Genomic DNA, 21,230 nt, shown 5'->3' on the forward strand with positions numbered 1-21,230 from the left:
TCAAACCCTGTACACTCAAGACACTGCCACCGCTGCCACCCTTAGATCTCCATATGGAGCTGATCTGTTCTGACATTCCATATGTTGATCTGACCTCATCAAACCCTGTACACTCAAGACACGCTCCATATATGGCCAGTTTGCATGGACAAGCACAGGGAAGTACAATACAGTAAAAGGATAAATGCAATAAAGCCTATTATTGGCTTGTTTCCATTGGGGTCAGAGGTCCTCATGTAGTCAATTCATCGAAAAATAATTTAACCCATTCTGGGCGGGAACCCCTTTTGGTGTTTTAAGGATTATGTTCTACTTTCCGAGTGCCGCGCTACGAGCTTGTAGATCCGCTATTTTTGAAAAATCGTGAAAATGTGACGCAGATCTTGAATATAAATTATTTCAAAAAGATTTACTCAAATCTTCGCTTCTGGGGGGGTCCCTGGAACAACACATTTTCAGATGGGGGTCGGCGGCCAATTACATATAATTCTGGGGCTCCTTCGAGTTTGAGAACAACTGAAACATTTTCAGAAAACGGTCAGTATTTAGAAGGCATTTGTAGAATCGTCCTCGGGTCTAAATAATTGAATTATTCCGCTGACGTGGACCCCCATTTGACATGACGTGGACCCCCATGACGTGGACCCCCATTTGACCTGACGTGGACCCCCATGACGTGGACCCCCATGACGTGGACCCCCATGACGTGGACCCCCATTTGACCTGACGTGGACCCCCATGACGTGGACCCCCATGACGTGGACCCCCATGACGTGGACCCCCATTTGAAAAGATGCACCATGCAGGGACCCTAAAGAGACTTACAGGAGAAACAAATTGGGAACCTATTTGATTAAAAAAAAAATCACACCCGTGTGAACTGAGTGTTGCAAGGTCTTATATAGCCTGATCAGCTGTGGTCTGACGTAATGTCAGTGACCATAGTAACCATGCTCATTTTTTTGGGTCCCATGTACAGGTACACACACGTACAGGTACACACATACATAGACACATAGATACAGACAAAGCTGGTTGTTGGAGTGGTTTGCACCACTCAAAAATTAAAAATCACACCCGTGTGGACTGAGTGGTGTAAGGTCTTCTTATATAGCCTGTCTGACGTAATTAAATCATGTCTGACGTAATGAAATCACACCCGGGTGAACAAGGTGAACATAGCAACCATGCTCATTTTTTCTGCACAGACTAACAAAGCCAGTTGTAGGAGTGGTTTACGCCACTCAAAAATCATGTCTGACGTAATGAAATCACACCCGGGTGAACAGGGTGAACATAGCAACCATGCTCATTTTTTCTGCACTAACAAAGCCAGTTGTAGGAGTGGTTTACACCACTCAAAAATTAAAAAAATGTAGAAAAGGGAACTGGGTTTGGCTCCTCCCCTTTCTTAGTCTACTTCCCCCCGGGTGCTTCTGTGTTTATTCCTACTAACAACAACACTACATGTTTAAGGCAGTGGTCTCGAGAGATTACAGAAAAAACAAGCCCAATGTCTGCTTATAATAAGCAGACTTGGCAACACTGCGACTCGGCTGGCGCGCGCTACTCGGCTAAATGGGCGTGATGCGCACGCGCAGGGGGACCTGGCCGGCGGCACACTTGAGGGCGTCATTTCCTTTCCCGTTGCAGGTTGCAGATCCGGTCAAGAGGCGGATACGGAAACGGTCTGTGTGCCCTCAACGTATGTGTGCGTGGAGATTTGCCCGGATGCAGTAGGCGGGGCTCTAGACGGGATCCGTGAGCTCTGAAACCTAGATTTATACAGAATACACACCTAGACCTGCTGTCCAGAGAAATATACCAAGAAAAAAAACGTTTCACGTGTGGGAAATAGCAGATCTTCTTCAATTGTAATAACAATAATTAATAATAATTATTATAATAATTATAAATGTATATAATAATTTATAATAATACATTAAAATAAATAAATAATTAATAATAGTTTCTATCGTGTTTTGTATTGCATTGTTGTTTCGATGAATTGAGCATTAAGGACCTTATTGGGTTTATAATCCTGTTAGCATACCTTGTATTGAACTCTACTTTTAGTATTCAAACAATCAATCAATCAATCACAGTGGCTTGTGAGTGGCTAATTAAATGTGCCCACTGAAAATGAAGCACTGGGGGCACAGTGGCACAGTCGGTGGTGCTGTCGCCTCACAGCTAGAAGGTCCTGGGTTCGATTCCCGCTTGGGACGCTGTGGGCACTGGCGGCGTGCTTCCTCCCCTGCATCATCAGTGCCCATACCCGAGGCAGAGTTGGCGAAAGGGTATTCCTGTGTGGAGTTTGCATGTTCTCCCCGTGTCCCCTAGGGTAGGTACCTCACAAAAAACATTCAGTAATCCTGGTCTCTAAACTGCCTCCCCCTGGCCAGCCGGGGCACCTGATGGAGGGGAAAGGAACTGGTTGGAATAACGTGTTCCTTCCACGCGCTACGTCCAACCAGGGAAACTCCCCCCTGTCAGGTGTAAAGGAGCGACTTGGACACTCAGGCATGAAGGAAGCATGAGTTCAAGTCCGTTGCTCTCCCCATGGTTGGCGGAGGGTGTGTAGAGCCCAGGATCACATTAGATAATTGACACAGGGGTGAAAAATGGGTTACAAAATCGTGGTATAAAAAAAATAATACGAAAATGAACCACTTATTGCTCTCTCACCCGTCATTATATTGTAAAGACTCAAGAAGTGCAGATCTACAAAAAAAGCAGAGCTTGTAAAGTGGTTAAAGGTATATTCAGTGATTTGACTTAATTCAAATATCACTTGTTTTTTCTTTTTTTCTGGATAATCCTCCCTACTATAGAGTGTGCTGACCATATAAGGAGTTCCTCCCTGTCCCCAGTGAGCCCCTGGGGTCAAAAAACCCTAGTTTCAGTTTTGGTGGCGGGTGGCAAAGCCTTCATCCAATCAGGATGAGAGGGGCCTTCCTCCAATCATGATCGAGTGGGGGCGGCCTTGGTGCACATGCTGTTGGCCTGTTGCACTTCCCCCCACTGTAGAGCGTGCATGTGCACATTTTGTTTGGGGCGGACTGGGTGGTTTTCCAAATCACCCAAATCACTGAATGCTCCTTTAAGGCATGCAATAGTGCAGTGGTTTTCAATCAGTGGTCCTTGAGGAGGTTCCAGGTGGTCCCCAGCGAAATGATGGAGAGTTGGCAACCAAATGGGGCGGCTGTGGCTCAGGAGGTAGAGCAGGTCGTCCAATGATCCATGGGTCGGCGGTTCAAATCCCGGCTCCTCCTGTCTACATGTCGAAGTGTCCTTGGGCAAGACACTGAACCCCAAATTGCTCCCGATGTGCTGGTTGGTACCTTGCATGGCTTCCGCTGCAATCGGTGTGTGAATGTGTGTGTGAATGGGTGAATGTAATGCACAATCTATGTAAAGCGCCTTGGATAAAGGCGCTATATAAATGCACCATTTACCATTTTACCATTTACCAAATGGACCCTTGTTAGATCTTTAACTGTTGGGAGTGTAAAATGAAACCAAATGGACCCATAAGGGTCACACTCTCAAGAGTTACATTATTGTTGTTAAACATCTGCAAGAAGACACAATTACAAAATGTAGAAGAATTGTTATTTTGATCTATGTTTGCCTGTTATGTCCCCTAATGGTATACCAACATCAATACAGCATGGATAGTGGACAAAATATTATCGTTTAGGGTCTGAGAGGCTAAATGTCATCAGATGGTGGTCCGTGGCTCAAATGGGCCTGAGAGGCTAAATGTCATCAGATGGTGGTTCCGTGGCTCAGATGGGTCTGAGAGGCTAAATGTCATCAGATGGTGGTCCGTGGCTCAGATGGGTCTGAGAGGCTAAATGTCATCAGATGGTGGTCCGTGGCTCAGATGGGTCTGAGAGGGTAAATGTCATCAGATGGTGGTCCGTGGCTCAAATGGGCCTGAGAGGCTAAATGTCATCAGATGGTGGTCTGTGGCTCAAATGGGCCTGAGAGGCTAAATGTCATCAGATGGTGGTCCGTGGCTCAAATGGGCCTGAGAGGCTAAATGTCATCAGATGGTGTGTGTGTGTGTGTGTGTGTGTGTGTGTGTGTGTGTGTGTGTGTGTGTGTGTGTGTGTGTGTGAATATTCAGAGAAGCTAGTTCTTCACTCTGAAATGACATTCATGAATAAAGTGTGTGCATAAAAGATCAATCAAATAAAACCTCAGTTGAGTTTGATGACATTGTATTCTCTTTCACTGTCAACCCTGTTTGTCCATGTAGGGCAGGCCTGTTTTATTTAACTGACTGTATGGATGGGAAGCTACAGGCCAGAGTACATTAAACATCAACACATACTACTACTACTACTAGTACTAGTACTACTACTACTACTACTACTAGTAGTACTACTACTACTACTACTACTAGTAGTACTAGTACTACTACTACTACTAGTACTACTACTAGTAGTACTAGTACTAGTACTAGTACTACTACTACTACTACTACTAGTACTAGTACTACTACTACTACTACTACTAGTACTAGTACTAGTACTACTACTACTACTACTACTAGTACTACTACTACTAGTACCGAATCAGCCGTTGGCAAAAAAAAGTTGCCTACCAGCGGATTACGGTCTGGCGAGGCTCAGTAGCACGCCTCTTTCCTACAACCGAGAACAGGTCGGACCAATCGGGACACGGTATGCAATATGGGCGGGCTTTGGTACAGTGACGTTCAATGCTTGAGACTTTTGACTGACAGTAGCTCTGACCAATTGCGTCAAAGAGAAAATGTTCCCCGGGAAATGAAATCCAAGTGGAGCCAGCCCAGACTGATATACCGCGACAGTGTTGTGTGATATTAGTCTGGCTTATTAGCCAGGCTACAACTCCCACCCCTTGTATTAAACAGCCATAAGTGCATCATATACATGTTCTCTTTAACCTCTAAGGTTTCATATGAAAACCATGCTCTGTTGCACTGGTTTTCAACCTTTTTCATATCAAGGCCCATTAATTATTCATCATTTGAGCCACGGGACCACCATCTGATGACATTTAGCCTCTCAGACCCATCTGAGCCACGGGACCACCATCTGATGACATTTACCCTCTCAGACCCATCTGAGCCACGGACCACCATTTGATGACATTTAGCCTCTCAGACCCATCTGAGCCACGGACCACCATCTGATGACATTTAGCCTCTCAGACCCATCTGAGACACGGACCACCATTTGATGTATAGTTTCCTGCAGGCTTTAGCCTAATAGAAGACTTATTTTATACTTTCAAAACATAACAAAAAATAAGCTAAAATACAAGTTGCACGTTGTGAGCTTTTAGACTGGCTATTTTCACACATTTCGAAAATGTATAGGGGTGGGGAAAAAATGTGATATTGTCACAATAAAACATTAGTCACAATATGGTATGTTGTGACTATAAGGTATGTTGTCCACAATGCCCCCAACCCCAATTCCTCAGGTGACAAGACCCTCTGTTGACCCTGCTGCTAGGTTAGCATGGTGCTGTTGGTTAGCATGGTGCTGTTGGTTAGCATGGTGCTGTTGACCCTGCTGCTAGGTTAGCATGGTGCTGTTGACCCTGCTGCTAGGTTAGCATGGTGCTGCAACCACAAAGACCCTCTGTTGACCCTGCTGCTAGGTTAGCATGGTGCTGCAACCACAGACCCTCTGTTGACCCTGCTGCTAGGTTAGCATGGTGCTGCAACCACAAAGACCCTCTGTTGACCCTGCTGCTAGGTTAGCATGGTGCTGCAACCACAAAGACCCTCTGTTGACCCTGCTGCTAGGTTAGCATGGTGCTGTTGGTTAGCATGGTGCTGTTGACCCTGCTGCTAGGTTAGCATGGTGCTGCAACCACAGACCCTCTGTTGACCCTGCTGCTAGGTTAGCATGGTGCTGCAACCACAGACCCTCTGTTGACCCTGCTGCTAGGTTAGCATGGTGCTGCAACCACAGACCCTCTGTTGACCCTGCTGCTAGGTTAGCATGGTGCTGCAACCACAAAGACCCTCTGTTGACCCTGCTGCTAGGTTAGCATGGTGCTGCAACCACAGACCCTCTGTTGACCCTGCTGCTAGGTTAGCATGGTGCTGCAACCACAAAGACACTCTGTTGACCCTGCTGCTAGGTTAGCATGGTGCTGCAACCACAAAGACCCTCTGTTGACCCTGCTGCTAGGTTAGCATGGTGCTGCAACCACAAAGACCCTCTGTTGACCCTGCTGCTAGGTTAGCATGGTGCTGCAACCACAAAGACCCTCTGTTGACCCTGCTGCTAGGTTAGCATGGTGCTGCAACCACAAAGACCCTCTGTTGACCCTGCTGCTAGGTTAGCATGGTGCTGCAACCACAAAGACCCTCTGTTGACCCTGCTGCTAGGTTAGCATGGTGCTGCAACCACAAAGACCCTCTGTTGACCCTGCTGCTAGGTTAGCATGGTGCTGCAACCACAAAGACCCTCTGTTGACCCTGCTGCTAGGTTAGCATGGTGCTGCAACCACAAAGACCCTCTGTTGACCCTGCTGCTAGGTTAGCATGGTGCTGCAACCACAAAGACACTCTGTTGACCCTGCTGCTAGGTTAGCATGGTGCTGCAACCACAAAGACCCTCTGTTGACCCTGCTGCTAGGTTAGCATGGTGCTGCAACCACAAAGACCCTCTGTTGACCCTGCTGCTAGGTTAGCATGGTGCTGCAACCACAAAGACCACTACTGAATGCACACAATGCACATGGGCAGAGTGGGCGCACGCTCTCCCCCCCCCCCCCCCCCCCCAGTCTGCCCAATGCCCGTTGGCTGAGGTGGCAGATGGCCTGTAGAGGAGAGAGGAGGGCAATCTAATCTGACGACTGCAATTTCAGAGTTCCTTAACGGTATAGCTAAAGTGAATTTTTCTTTTTTTTTGTGTGTGGTGAAAATACGTTTTTGGTTCAAATAATTAAAGCTCTTTGGTTTGTTCAGTAACACACAGTTTGGTAGTCATAATTGTTAGTGATGCTCGATCATATAACTGGTAGCATATTGAAATCTGCCATAACAAATGCGGATTCGGTATCGGATCGGTCTCAAAACAATCCAGATCATTTTCACAGATATTGATGACGCAATATTAATAATGTGACCGTCAACGGCTCTGTCACTTTGGTTTTGTGTATTTGTAATGTTTGACGGCAGCATAATCTGTATAATATCGGAACCGGTCAGAATCGGTATCGGCAAATAATCAGAGATCGGTCATAATTTCATAATCGTGCACCCCATATAATTGAATTTCATACTTTCAATTCAGATCTAATGATATCTTTGCCAAGCGCGTAAACCTGTAGCCTCTTGTAGCAGATCTACAAGCCCGCGACGCGTTGTGAGCTTGTAGAACTGCTTTTAGATCTGCCATTTTTGAAAGATCATGAAAATGTGTGCAATTGAATATTGAATATATATTGTGGGGGGGGGGGGGGGTCCATGGAACAACATATTTTCAGATGGGCCAAATACAGATCATTCTGGGGGCCCTTGACATGAAAACGTTTGAACACCACTTATAAAACTAAGGATTTTAGAAGACCTTTTGTAGAATCGGGTCTGTTTAATGTGTTAACCCATTCTGGGCAGGAACCCCTTTTGGTGTTTTAAGCAGTTATGTTATACTTTTAGCTATTTTTGAAAAATCGTGAAAATGTGGCACAAATCTTTGATTATACATTCTTTCAGATCGAACATTTTTAACTCAAATCTTTGCTTCTGGGGGGTCCCTGGAACAACATCATTTCAGATGGAGGTTGCTGGCCTCTGGGGGGTCCCTGGAACAACATCATTTCAGATGGAGGTTGCTGGCCGATTACAGATGTTTTTTGGGGTCCATGACATGAAATATTGAGCACCACTGATAAAGAAACAGGTATTTCAGCATTTAGGACATTTTTTTAATTTTGTCAGGCCTAAATGTGTTAAGAAAACTCTAGATCCACCTGTGGATCGTTGTGTATGCCTAGAGCAGGAGGCATGTTTCAGATAATGCACAGCACTGTGAAGATGACTGACAGTTGACACGTTTATTTTTTATTATGAATGCACAAACTAGAATGTCAACCATAAAAAATATGCCTTTTTTTGTTTTTCAAAGAACATCCTCTTCATTCATCTGTACAAGACATGAACAGCTAAACAGACACTACAATGAAATGTATCCTGGCGTAGATTTTAAAAAGGAGAGCGAGGCCCAGGACACTGAATGTTTTAAACCCCAAAGGAAAGCGAGGCCCAGGACACTGAATGTTTTAAACCCCCAAGGTCCAGGGACGTGCATAGAGTGTTGAGAGAGGCAGGGGCTGAAATTCCGTAAGAGGGCACTTTTGGACGAAAATAGCCGATCTACAAGCTCTCAACGCGTCGCGCTGCGACGCGTTGAGAGCTTGTAGATCGGCTATTTTCTGGGTGCGACGCCCGCACTCGTTGGCTAACTGGAGATGCAGTGGATTTCTAAACGATGACATGGATTTCTAAACAAACTCTTTCAACGCAAAATGCTGCATTCCAAGATCAGGAGAGTTCAGATTTTTTTTTATTCTCGGGTATATGGCATGGAAAGGAGAGGGAGGGGCGTTTGCATCTCTTTCACCATGTAGTAAATGCTGCGTTCACGGTGAGGAGAGGGCAGTTGTTTTACAGAAGGGCTAAAAGGGCAGGGGCTGAAGCCCCCTTTTTGATGACTATGTGTGCACGTCCCCGGAAAGTTGGAATGACCAAAACCTACGACATTTACGGCCAAGCTACACCAGGCTTTTCTTCCGCGCGTGCGTTTTTTAAAATAGGACTGGACCTAAATTAAACGCACGTGCGGGAGAAAACGTGCGAGAAAAGCCTGGCCGTCAGTGGGATATACAGTACAAATGGACTACAGACAAAAGTCCTGTTGTATTTACAAACGCCTTTACAGTGAGGAAAATATTACATTATTATTAATCAACGCAGAACAAAGTTTATCAAAAATGTCACAGTTAACACTCAGACCCACACCTGACTGACCCCTCATGGAAAAGGCCTGATCCCTTAGAGAAGCATCTCTCTCCAACACCATGCGTTGTATTTCACCGCACAATATTCCATACCTTTATACAATATCATACAAGATTATGAACCACCATCTATGGTCGTGGCAAGTATTGTCTTTTTTTTTTTTCTTCTTTTTTTTTTTTTATACAAAAGTCATAATGACATGATGCCTTTGTTGTTAGTAGGAATACACAAGTGGAAATGTTATTCCGACTGTTTTATGTCCTTCAATTCAATTTGATATTTCTTCTATTTAGTCCAACGGTTCTCAAAGGCCCCCTTTCCACAAAAAAAAGAAAAAAAAGAAACAGACTTTTTTTGTTTTTGGTTCCAGTTTCCGAAGCATCTCGTCAGGGTTCTGAACCAGTTCATTTTCAGTGTAAACACTCTGAGCTGGTTCAATATTAGGCAGGGGAAAAAAGACCTGAACTGGTTCAACCCCCGGTGGAAAAGGGGACAAAGTGGGGTTCGGGGGACCCTCAGGGGTTTCTGGGGGACAAAGTGGGGTTCGGGGGGCCCTGAGGGTGGGGTTCAGGGGACCCCTCAGGGTTTCTGGGGGACAAAGTGGGGTTCGGGGGGCCCTGAGGGTGGGGTTCAGGGGACCCCTCAGGGTTTCTGGGGGACAAAGTGGGGTTCGGTGGACCCTCAGGGTGGGGTTCGGGGGACCCCCAGGGTGGGGTTCGGGGGACCCCTCAGGGTGGGGTTCAGGGGACCCCTCAGGGTTTCTGGGGGTTGTTATGATAACAATGTCAAGCGGAGGAGGGGCCAGCGTGGCTCCGCTGGTGCTCCTCCAGCAGGTGAGGGAAGGCGAAGGCCTCGTCGCATTCCGTGCACTCGTACACCACCTGGCCCACGTGGCTCTCCTCGTGCTGCCGCAGCAGAGACAGCTGCTTGAACGACTTGTAGCACATGAAGCAGCGGTGGTCACCGGCGCCTTTCTCCGCGTGCTTCCTCATGTGCACGGTCAGGTCTTTGGCCGCGGCGAAGCGGAGGCCGCACTGCGAGCACTTGAACACCGTCTTCTCCTCGGGCGCCATCTTCAGGCGCTCCCGTCGCTCGTGCTCCCGCAGGGACTTCTTCACGGCGAAGCCCTTCCCGCAGTATTGGCACTTGAAGGGGCGCTCGGTGCCGTGCTGGCTGTTGTGGTGCTCCAGGAGGCTGCTCTTGGACGTGAACTGCCTCGAGCAGAGAGAGCAGTCGTAGGAGTCGTCTCCGGTGACGTCGACGTCCGACTCGTCGCCCGACGCTTGCGCTCTGACGGCGGACTCCTGAGCCGGTGGATTTGAGCGTCCGGTGTCCGCCGTCGCCGTTGGCACTTTCCGGTGGTTAGAGCAGCGGTGCTGGCGGAAAGCGTCGCTTCCCAAGTAACTGTTGCCGCACTCGGTGCATTCGAACTGCGTCGCCGCGGTCATGTGGCCGCGCTCGTGTTCCTCGAGCTCGCTCTTGGAGGCATACGTCAGTTTGCACGTTTTGCATTCGTGGGTGTTCTCGGAATGAGCCGAGAAATGATCCACCAACTTGTTGGGCGTGGAGAACTGTCGAGGGCATAGCGGGCATTTGTAAAAGTGTTCATCTTCGTCTGTCCCACTAGCACGGCCTTTAGCCTCCTCCTCCTCAGCGTGCTTCTTTATATGAGTGATAAAGCTCGCACGGTAGGAGAAATTCATACGGCACCGATTACACTCCAGCGCATAGGGCTGTGACTGCTGGTGGATGGCGTTGTGCTTCCTCAGGTGAGACGCAAACACAAAATGTTTATTGCAGTCTGGACATGAATAGGGTCTATCTCTCGAAGGCTTGCAGCCATGCTCTAGAACTTTGTCAGGGCCGTCGAAAGTCTCGAAACAAATTCCACAGGACAGTTTTTCTTGGCCGGCATTCGGAGGAGGGCCTGCAGAGGGAGATGCTCTGAGAGGCTTTGGGGTGTTTACTGGAGGAGGGAGATTACTGCTCAACTCCTTGTGGCTTTTCCGGTGCTCAGCTCGACTGCCCTTGGAACGAAATGAGCGATTGCATATGTCACACGGAAAGTTCTCTTCTTTGTGCGCGGCTGCCATATGTTCGGCCATCTGCACAGCCCCCGGGAAGAAAAGGCTGCACTTGGAGCAGCGGAAAGGACGACTCTTCCCATGGGAATGCTTATGTTTGCGCAACGCAAAGACAGAGACAAAGCCCCGGCCACAGGTCTGGCACTGGAATTCGGACTTGTGCATTCGCTGATGCTGAAGCAGCTGCGACGCCTGGAAGAAGCACTTTCCGCATTCGGCACACAAATGGGGCTTTTCGCCGAGGTGAAATCGCTGGTGATCCTCAAGGCTCTCAAATGTGGGGAATGTCTTGCTACAGACATGGCAGGGGAAGTAGGGTGCCGTGTCTGAATCGTCGGTATCGCCGTCTCCGTCATCATCGACGTGGTCATTTTCATCCTCCGTGCCACTCTCCCCTGAGACGCTGACCTCGATGCTGTACGGCTTCGCAGCGTTCCTGGTCTCCCTCACGGCGGCGGGGAGAGGCTCGTCCGCCGGCGGATCCACGTGCCTCATCTTGTAGTGTCTGGCGAGTGATTTCTTTAAGGAAAAGCTCTTATCGCAGATGCGGCACTTGTGCACAGTCTCCGGGTGGCTTTCACTGCAGTGGTTACTCAGTGCCCGGGTGTTCCAGAACCTCTGGCCGCACAGCTTGCAGTTGAAAGGCCTGTTGGGATCGTGACACGTCCGGTGGATGTCGAGGTCCGTCTGGCCGTAGAAGAGCTTCTTGCAGTCGGGACAGCTGAATCTCTTGGTGTCTCCGTGCATGTTGGCCATGTGTTTCACCAGGGCACCGTAACTGGTGAATGTCCTCCCACACTTAATACAGCGTCGCTCCCTCTTCTCCTGCTCTTCTCTGCCGTGGTCTTCCAGGTGACTAATGAGCAGTAGGCCATCCGTGAAGCTCTTATCACATTCTGAACACTGGTAACGTGCAGATTTCCTCTTGGTGGACGAAGCACTTTGCTCCGAATCCTCGGACATCGGTTCATCTTTGCATTTAAAGTTGGTCCGCAAAACCCCTGTGCCCGTGGTCTGAGAACCCTGGTTGAACACCAGGAGCCCTGGGGCCAGGGCTAAATCCATGTCTGCGGTGACAGAGGCATTTTTATTCTTAAGTCTTGTGCATTTACTGCTATGTCTGCGATGTAGAGATTTATTCATGAAGCCTTTGCTGCACGTCTTACAGCTAAACGGATAAGACTTTGCATGTGAACACAAATGGCCTTTTAGTGCTCCTACATGGACGAAGCGCATGTCGCACTGAGGGCATGCGACGGGCTTTTCCGCCCCGTCGTCTAAACCAGCGTCTTCATCAAACAAGGGGTTACCGTCACCAATCAGAGCCGTGCCATATTCCAAATCCAAAGGCTCCTCCTTGATTCTCACCATATTGGACAGCTGCTGCTGGAGGGGCGCGGTGGCCGTCGGCGGCTCCTTAGAGGTATCCTGCCTGTGCGTGCTCAGGAAGTGTTGTTGGAGCTGCGAGAACAGCAAGAAACGGGAGCCACAGTAAGCACAAGAGAAGCCCTTCGGCGGGCTCTGAGGGGTGGGCTTCTGGCTGCGCTTCGCCAAGCTCGGCTCAGTCCTGCAACGTTTGTGATGGGCTTCGAGCGCGTCTTCCGTGAAAACCCCTCCACACCGGTCACAGAGCACAGAGTACATGTCCCCTGCGTTCATGGGGCACTTGAGGGAATGCCGCATCAGGTAATCCTTCCGGATGAATCTCTCGCCGCACCGGTCGCAGCCGTACGGTTTCTCGCCGGTGTGCAGGCGGGTGTGCTGCGTCCGTTGGCCGCTAGTGGTAAAGGATCGAGGGCAATGTTTACAAACAAATTTCCTCCTCTTGTCTGGATATTTCCGGATCCGCTGCAACAATCCACTCGTCACTCCTTGACGTGGTTTTGCCACGTTTTCTTTGGGCCTTTGGCATTTCGCCATGCTGCGGTGTCTCTTCAGGGATTTCTCTGTAGTGTACGAAGCGCCACAGCGTTTGCAAATAAAGGATTTCTCTGAATCATGGAGCATGGAAAAATGTCTGGCCAAATTACTCTCACTGGACAAGACTTTGAAGCAGACGCCGCACTCAAATCTCTGGTCCTCTTCCTCGTCCTCGTCCTCCTCGTCGTCCATCTTTGATATCTTGAGTTTCTTTTTCCAGCCTTGTCCGACGTCATCTAAACTGATTTTGGGTACACAGACTTGTAATCGCAGTCTTACCCCTTTGCAGCGACTCTCGTGCAGGGTCATATGGTCGTGCCTTGAGAAGCAACTCCCGCAGGTTTTACATCGATACGGGTTCACTTCAGTGTGTGTCAGAATGTGGTGTCGCAGGTTCCGCGATTTCACGAAGGTCTTTGTGCAAAACTTACATTTGAACTGACCTTCAGCTAGCTCTTTGACACCCGACGCTCTCGACAACTCCGTTCTCGGCCGAGTCTTGGCCACCGATTGCCCTTCGACGCCGTCGCAGAAAGCTTCGTGCTGGAAGCACAAGGCCCGGGCGGTGAATCTCCTTCCACAGTGCATGCATGCATGACGCGACCCACCAGCATGGCTGGTGAGATGCTGCCTGAGGAGTGGGCTTCCACCGCTATGCTCGCTGGACGACAAACCGGCGGTGAGTTCCAGCCCTCCCTTGCAGTTTTTTGCATGATGTGTAAGCTTCGTATATCCAAAGTACGCGCCACATTTGGGGCACGGCTTCAAGGCGTGGCTCTTGTGGGCACGATGGTGGTTTTTCAGATGGCTTAGTCTTGTAAACATCCGTGGGCAGTAGGAGCACTTTACTTGGTCATGACATCCTCCTTTCATGCCTGGGCATGTACTGCTACCCGACCATTTGCCACGGTGAAGGTGAAGCTCACGTTTGGTGTAAAACGTTTTCCTACAGCCGCCACATGGAAAAGATTCGTCTTCGTTGTGATCGATCAGATAGTGGCTCTGGAGAGAATGGGCTTCGGGAAATACTTCGTTGCATATCGAACACTGGACCTGCTTTTGTTCTTTTTGCACGCGTTTCTGTGACACTTTGTGGCGGGAGTCCATATGTCTACGCAGATACACAGGGAATTGGAACTGCATGGGGCAGTCGGGGCACTGGAGCAGTCCCTTTTTGATGTGGGTCCGTCTGTGATCAATCAATTCCCCAATGCTCTGCAGGATCTTTTTGCAAGTGGTGCACTGTATCCTTCGCTGGTGAGTTTTCTTGTGGGAAGAAAGATGGTTGGAAGTCTTAAACCGCTTTCCACATTCCAAACAATGGTACGGTCTCTCGCCCGTGTGTTTCTGCGTGCGTTCATGTTTCGTCAATGAGCTCGGGTCAACAAAACATTTCCCACAAAAGCGACACGCGAAACCTGGGCTTTCTTCGGTCGCGTTCGCGGAGGACGTCTCCTCACTCTCTCTGGTGTTCACACTCTTTTCACTGTTCATTTTTGTTTGACTAGTGGCTGAATTTCTGTACTGTATATTCAGTTTGCCAGTGATTTTGTGTTTTTGCATGTGCTTATATTTTCCAGAAGGATTGACAAAAGTAGCTGGGCAAAGATTGCAGCGGTAGCGGTGGCCACGAAGGGGGTCTGAAGGTGGAGGCGAATCCTCCGTCTGTTCCATCTTCTTGCCGTTTGCCTTCCTTGGCTTGTAGTCGTATGAATATACTGTGTGCCTGAACCTGAACAACTTGCCAGTCATTTTATATAATTCATGTTTCTTCATATGTCTGTATTTCCCAGAAGCATGGGCAAAAACTGCCGGGCAATGGAGGCAGTTGAATTGTGGTTTGCCGTCAAGAGAGGTTGAAGTTTGCTCCGGTTTGTGTTCCGTCTGGCGTCTGGTGTTCACCTTTTTCTTTGCCGTTCGAGACAATGTCTGTGAGTTGTGTACGACCCTGACGGTCTTTGCCAGTTGTAAGACATATTCTTTTAGGCAAGAGTTTTCTATGTGCCTCTTTCTGTTTTGCGATAATGAGAAAGTTGCTTGACACAAGGGACACCTAAATTTATTTCCGACTTTTAGTTTGCTACCAAATGTCAAGTCTCTGACACAGTCACGTAGATGTCGAGCCCTGTTGTAAGACCAGTTGAAAGTACGTGGACAGAAAGGGCATTTAAACTTTCCTGCTTTCTCTCCGTTTTCTTTTTCATCCTCAAGGAGATTCTTGTTCGTCTCTGCAAAGGAACTTGTTCCGCTGTTATTCTGTCTCTTATGCAAAACATAATTCTGAAAATAACTCTTGTTCTTATTCTTACTTCTGTGCACATTGTACTCATGTTTCTGGCGTTGCCTGAGTGTGGGGAACCTTCGCAAACAATAGGAGCATGTTTTTGAATTGCGGATATCTACAAGCTTCACATAGCACTCACGGATGTGTACGCTGTTGGATACGCTGTCCTTCCGCCCTGTTTTTTTCGATTTGGCAGCCATGTTTTTAGATTTCATAAAAGACTCTTTAGGGTTCACTCTATGCTTAGCGTTTGGGCCCAGACACCGACCAGGTATAGTTTTATGTCTTCGCAGGGTAACTGGCTGTGCAAAATACCAACCGCATGCCCCACACTTGAACGGCGTTTTGCCGGTATGACTTCGCATGTGCTTGATATACTGATCCTTTTTGTTGAATGATTTGTGGCAGACTTTGCAGAACCTTGTAATAGTTTTTGGTTTCTTTCGCGCGGGAGGGTCATATGAGAGTTCGGAGGCCTCGTCACTTGCAAAGCACGTGTGTTTTTGTGCTTGGCCGTTAAAATAGGTGTCACAGGTTTGACATAAATGAAATGTTTTATTGAAATGCCTACGATGGTGGTGCTCAATCAAACTATCCATGCTTTCGGTAGTCAGTTCGCAATCTGCACACTGATATGTCTGCTTCACACTGTCTCTGGGTTCCAAGAGCTTCACAACAACAACAGGTTGCAGGCGTTTTCTCATCTGAACAGAGGTCTTCAGGAGAGGAGTTGCCGGCTCCGTTGTGGTTTGACTGGCCTCCAGTTGACCAGATTCAGAATCATCATCATCATCATCATCTCCTGATGACAGCGGTTCACCGTACCACAAGCCAAGTTCGGACTGCTCCGGTTCAGAAGTTCCATCCTCATCTTCAAGTGGTTCTCCAAAAGGAACATTGTCATCAACACTTTGTAGCTCCATGGCTACTTGGCTCTGTTGTTGCGTTGGTTCTTCCTGGTCCATGGGCTCTTTGCTCTGTGGTGTTGGGTCAGCCTTGTCTATGGACTCTTGGTCCTGTGGTGTCGGGTCAACTTGACCCATGGACTCTTTGTTCTGTGGTGTTGGGTCAACCTGACCCATGGACTCTTGGTTCTGTGGTGTTGGGTCAGACTGACCCATGGACTCTTGGTTCTGTGGTGTTGGGTCAACCTTGTCCATGGACTCTTGGGTCTGTGGTGTTGGGTCAGCCTGACCCATGGACTCTTGGGTCTGTGGTGTTGGGTCAACCTTGTCCATGGACTCTTGGTTCTGTGGTGTTGGGTCAACCTTGTCCATGGACTCTTGGGTCTGTGGTGTTGGGTCAACCTTGTCCATGGACTCTTGATTCTGTGGTGTTGGGTCAACCTTGTCCATGGACTCTTGGTTCTGTGGTGTTGGGTCAACCTTGTCCATGGACTCTTGGTTCTGTGGTGTTGGGTCAACCTTGTCCATGGACTCTTGGTTCTGTGGTGTTGGGTCAACCTTGTCCATGGACTCTTGGGTCTGTGGTGTTGGGTCAACCTTGTCCATGGGCTCTTGGGTCTGTGGTGTTGGGTCAGCCTGACCCATGGACTCTTGGTTCTGTGGTTTTGGGTCAGACTGACCCATGGGCTCTTGGTTCTGTGGTGTTGGGTCAGACTGACCCATGGGCTCTTGGCTCTGTGGTGTTGGGTCTACTTGGTTCGTGGCCAATTGGCTGTGTTGCGTTGACCTTTCCGGGTCCATGGTCTTTTGATTTTGTTGCGCTGGCCTTTTCTGGATGGTGGCCGCTTGATTTTTTTGCGCTGGCTTTTCCTGGATGGTGGCCGCTTGATTTTTTTGCGCTGGCTTTTCCTGGTCCGAGGCCACTTGACTCGGTCGCGTTGTATTGTCCTTGTCCACAGAGGACAAGGACATTTCCCCTTCATCTGTGGCACACGTTGTGTCATTTTCCAAGCAGGGCTTCGGTTCTGCGATCGAGTCATTCGGGTCTAAACAGGGCTGTACATGTTTGACATTGCATTCTTTAGGGGTCACACCATCATCGGCAGAATTACAACCGAGAAGATGACTCGGAACGTTGTGCTGTGAACTTCTTTCAGCACCTTGATTACTGCTTTCTAAACGGTGAACGTCAGAGTTAGGAGTAGAATCTTCCTTCAGCTTATCAGGAGTAGAATCTTCCTTCAGCTTATCAGGAGTAGAATCTTCCTTCAGCTTATCAGGAGTAGCATCTTCCTTCAGCTTATCAGGAGTAGAATCTTCCTTCAGCTTATCAGGAGTAGAATCTTCCTTCAGCTTATCAGGAGTAGAATCTTCCTTCAGCTTATCAGGAGTAGAATCTTCCTTCAGCTTATCAGGAGTAGAATCTTCCTTCAGCTTATCAGCAGCATCTGGAGAATCAGAGGCTTCCGAGATGGACTGCACAGCGTCCTTGTGATCTTCCGTCTTTGAAACATAAACATAGTCTTTATCGTTACTGACTGTGGGGGCGAGGCCTGGACTGACTGTGGGGGCGAGGCCTGGACTGACTGTGGGGGCGAGGCCTGGACTGACTGTGGGGGCGAGGCCTGGACTGACTGTGGGGGCGAGGCCTGGACTGACTGTGGGGGCGAGGCCTGGACTGACTGTGGGGGCGAGGCCTGGACTGACTGTGGGGGCGAGGCCTGGACTGACTGTGGGGGCGAGGCCTGGACTGACTGTGGGGGCGAGGCCTGGACTGACTGTGGGGGCGAGGCCTGGACTGACTGTGGGGGCAGGACTTACGTTTTCCCCTTCATCACAAGCTTCGTTTTCTTTGTCATTCCCTTTTCCTGCGTCAACCAGATTACCTTCTCCGTCACCAACATCATCAGGTATACCATTTGATGCAACTACTGTGGTGTCTTGGGATTTATTTTGTTGACGGCCCAACTGTTCTTCCTCTTTGCTCTCGGGCTCCTTCTCCATTAGATCAACAGAGGATTTGTGATGGCCGGATACTTCCTCCTCCGCAGAATCCTCAGGTGACTTTTGGTCGTCATTAGAATCCTCCTCGATTTCAGAATCAGATGACATTGGATAACCATCTAGATCCTCCATTACGTCAGAGTTTTGATGGACGGCTAAATGGTTGGGGAGTAGGTCATTTCCTAAGGACGTTCTCGCAGTTTTTGCCGTTTCCGTCCTGTCCTGTTCACAATCAGAGTGTGTTCGTTTTGTCGCAGTCTTTGACGGAGTCAGACGTTGGACATTTTCTGTTTTTTCCACCCTGTCCTGTTCATGATCAGACAGTGTTTGTTTTGCCTCAGTCTTTGACGGAGACAGACGTTGGACCTTGTCCGCTGTTCTGGGCCTGTTCTGTTCACAGTCCGACAGCCTTTGTTTTGTCTCAGTCTTTGATGGAGACAGACGTTCTGTAGTTACCGTCCTGTCGGGTACAAAACCAGGCAGCTTTTGTTTTGTCTCTGTCTTTGACAGGCACCGGCTTTGTACAGCAAAGGGAGAGCCTGATGTCTTGCTAAAGGGAGATGGAATATGGTCAGTGGACATTGAAGGCCATAGTGGAGTGCCGTGGTGCTTAGCTACGTCAACGTGATGATAGGCTGTTTTTGCTGAATTACCGTGCATGAATTTACAGGATGGCCTCATGTCATTGAGATCTGCGTCTGTGCAGCTACTGACGTCCGAGTACTCCTCGAGAAAAGGTGAATTGAGCAATCCATACTCTTGCTTAAGTTCCGCTGCGAAAGCCGAGTGGTCCGGAGCGGAAAAATGGTGTGGAGGGGGAAATTCCTCGGGGGCAAAGTTGGGAATGTTATAGTCTTTGACCGGTTGTTGCTGATGATTACCTTGCCACGGGACATTCCCGTAGTAGTTTGGGTAAACGGCACCGGGACCGCTAAGACCAGAGTCTGGGTAAAAGTTTGTGCCAAAGTTCATGTTCGTTGCAGGGCCTTCATGAGAAGACACCATGCTGGGAAAGCCATGATGTCCACTCAGGTTGTCTATACGCGGGGGTAGGTTCCCCTCAGCGTCTAAAGGCACTCTCAAGGTGCTCGCGTCTGATGAAGGCGGTGGAAGATTACGATAGTAAGAGTCCCAACCATGCGCCATCGTCTCCAGGGGATGAACTCCGGGCGGCTCAACTCGTTTCTTTGACACCTGAGAAACGAGCACACAAAACAACAACCGCATTTTAGAAAGACAATAATAGTAATATGAAATACAACATTAACACAATGGAATCATGTCCACCCCGATTCTGAACAGATACTCACCACTTCTACATGGTCGTACAACATGTGCCGCGTCCAGAGTTGAAGTGGAGTGTAAGTTGATCCATGCAGACAGGGTTACATCGCCAACAGCAACCTAGAACAACAGGCATTCAGATTTAGTCTGTGATTCTAAACTTGGCACCAGATATAAAGAGATGATAGGTCTTGTCTAGAAAAACGTGAATACCCCAAAAATACTACGTGACTTGAGCCTGGGCCTAGTATGAAAAAACCCTGATACCCATACCCTCCCAGGCCAATTGTAGACTCTGTGGTGTTGGGCGAGAACGTCACCCCTGCACTGCACCAATGGATTTAATTAATATGACCCGTTACATGAGTCTAATGCCGTGTTCACACTTGCAGATACAATAGATGCAAAGCTACACAGCATGTTTGTAGCTGTGATTGAAACCTCTTCAACGTTCTTCTGTAGCATTGTATCTTCTTGTCGCCGGCTTCCTTTGGAAATGAATGGTTGACTGTATCTTTGTAGCTGCCAATGTGAACGCAGCATGTATCTATATGAAATAGTCAATGCAAAGATGCGAATTGGTGCAGCAGTGCATAGACCGGCGCAAACTAAGCGGTCACGACGCTAAACCTCCACTCCCCCCTCTCCCAACAACACGACGCTAAACCTCCACTCCCCCCTCTCCCAACAACACGACGCTAAACCTCCACTCCCCCTCTCCCAACAACACGACGCTAAACCTCCACTCCCCCCTCTCCCAACAACACAACGCTAAACCTCCACTCCCCCCTCTCCCAACAACACGACGCTAAACCTCCACTCCCCCCTCTCCCAACAACACGACGCTAAACCTCCACTCCCCCCTCTCCCAACAACACGACGCTAAACCTCCACTCCCCCCTCTCCCAACAACACGACGCTAAACCTCCACTCCCCCTCTCCCAACAACACGACGCTAAACCTCCACTCCCCCCTCTCCCAACAACACAACCAAAGTAGACCGATACAAGTCACCGAAAGGATCTTTTATTTACTTTATAAATGGTATTCATATAACACTTTTATTCAAAGCGTTTTACATAGATTGTGCATTACATTCACCCACACATGGCACATATACCAATGGCGGAGGAAACCATGCAAGGCACCAACCTGCACATCGGGAGCAATTAGGGGTTCAGACAGAGTCTTGCTCAAGGACACTTCGACACTACCTCTGGGTGAGCCCACAGGGATCGAACGGGGAACCTTTAGTGTTCCCATCCGTCCGCTCTACCGGCCACTCGACCCCTGAGCCACTGCGTATCCTTCAGTGGGAACGCACCTCTACCGGCAACTACATGTCACGACATCGATCCGTGAGGTATGTTGTTTGTTTGGAAACAACACGCCAGGCTGATGCCTGAACAACCGCTAACCTAGCATGGAAACAACACGCCAGGCTTATGCCTGAACAACAACCTAGCATGGAAACAACACGCCAGGCTTATGCCTGAACAACAACCTAGCATGGAAACAACACGCCAGGCTGATGCCTGAACAACAGCTAACCTAGCATGGAAACAACACACCAGGCTGATGCCTGAACAACAGCTAACCTAGCATGGAAACAACACGCCAGGCTGATGCCTGAACAACCGCTAACCTAGCATGGAAACAACACACCAGGCTGATGCCTGAACAACCGCTAACCTAGCATGGAAACAACACAC

At 48.8% G+C, this 21,230-nt stretch overlaps 1 protein-coding gene across 2 annotated transcripts in view; it reads right to left on the bottom strand.

Annotated features, from left to right (window-relative positions):
• Positions 1-9,180: 9,180 nt before the first annotated feature.
• The window catches only part of znf1035 (zinc finger protein 1035), a 34,652-nt gene continuing 22,602 nt past the window's right edge, over positions 9,181-21,230 (bottom strand). For both annotated transcript variants that reach the window (XM_079502577.1, XM_079502578.1), the window contains exons 4-5: positions 19,545-19,638; positions 9,181-19,428 (exon numbers count right to left, since the gene is read on the bottom strand). In XM_079502577.1, the coding sequence (XP_079358703.1) occupies positions 9,823-19,428; positions 19,545-19,568 (9,630 nt within the window). In that variant the 5' untranslated portion in view covers positions 19,569-19,638 and the 3' untranslated portion in view covers positions 9,181-9,822. The remainder of the gene's footprint in view (positions 19,429-19,544; positions 19,639-21,230) is intronic.

This window comes from Electrona antarctica, assembly GCF_951216825.1.
Source record: "Electrona antarctica genome assembly, chromosome: 6".
Classification (NCBI taxonomy): Eukaryota; Metazoa; Chordata; class Actinopteri; order Myctophiformes; family Myctophidae; genus Electrona; species Electrona antarctica.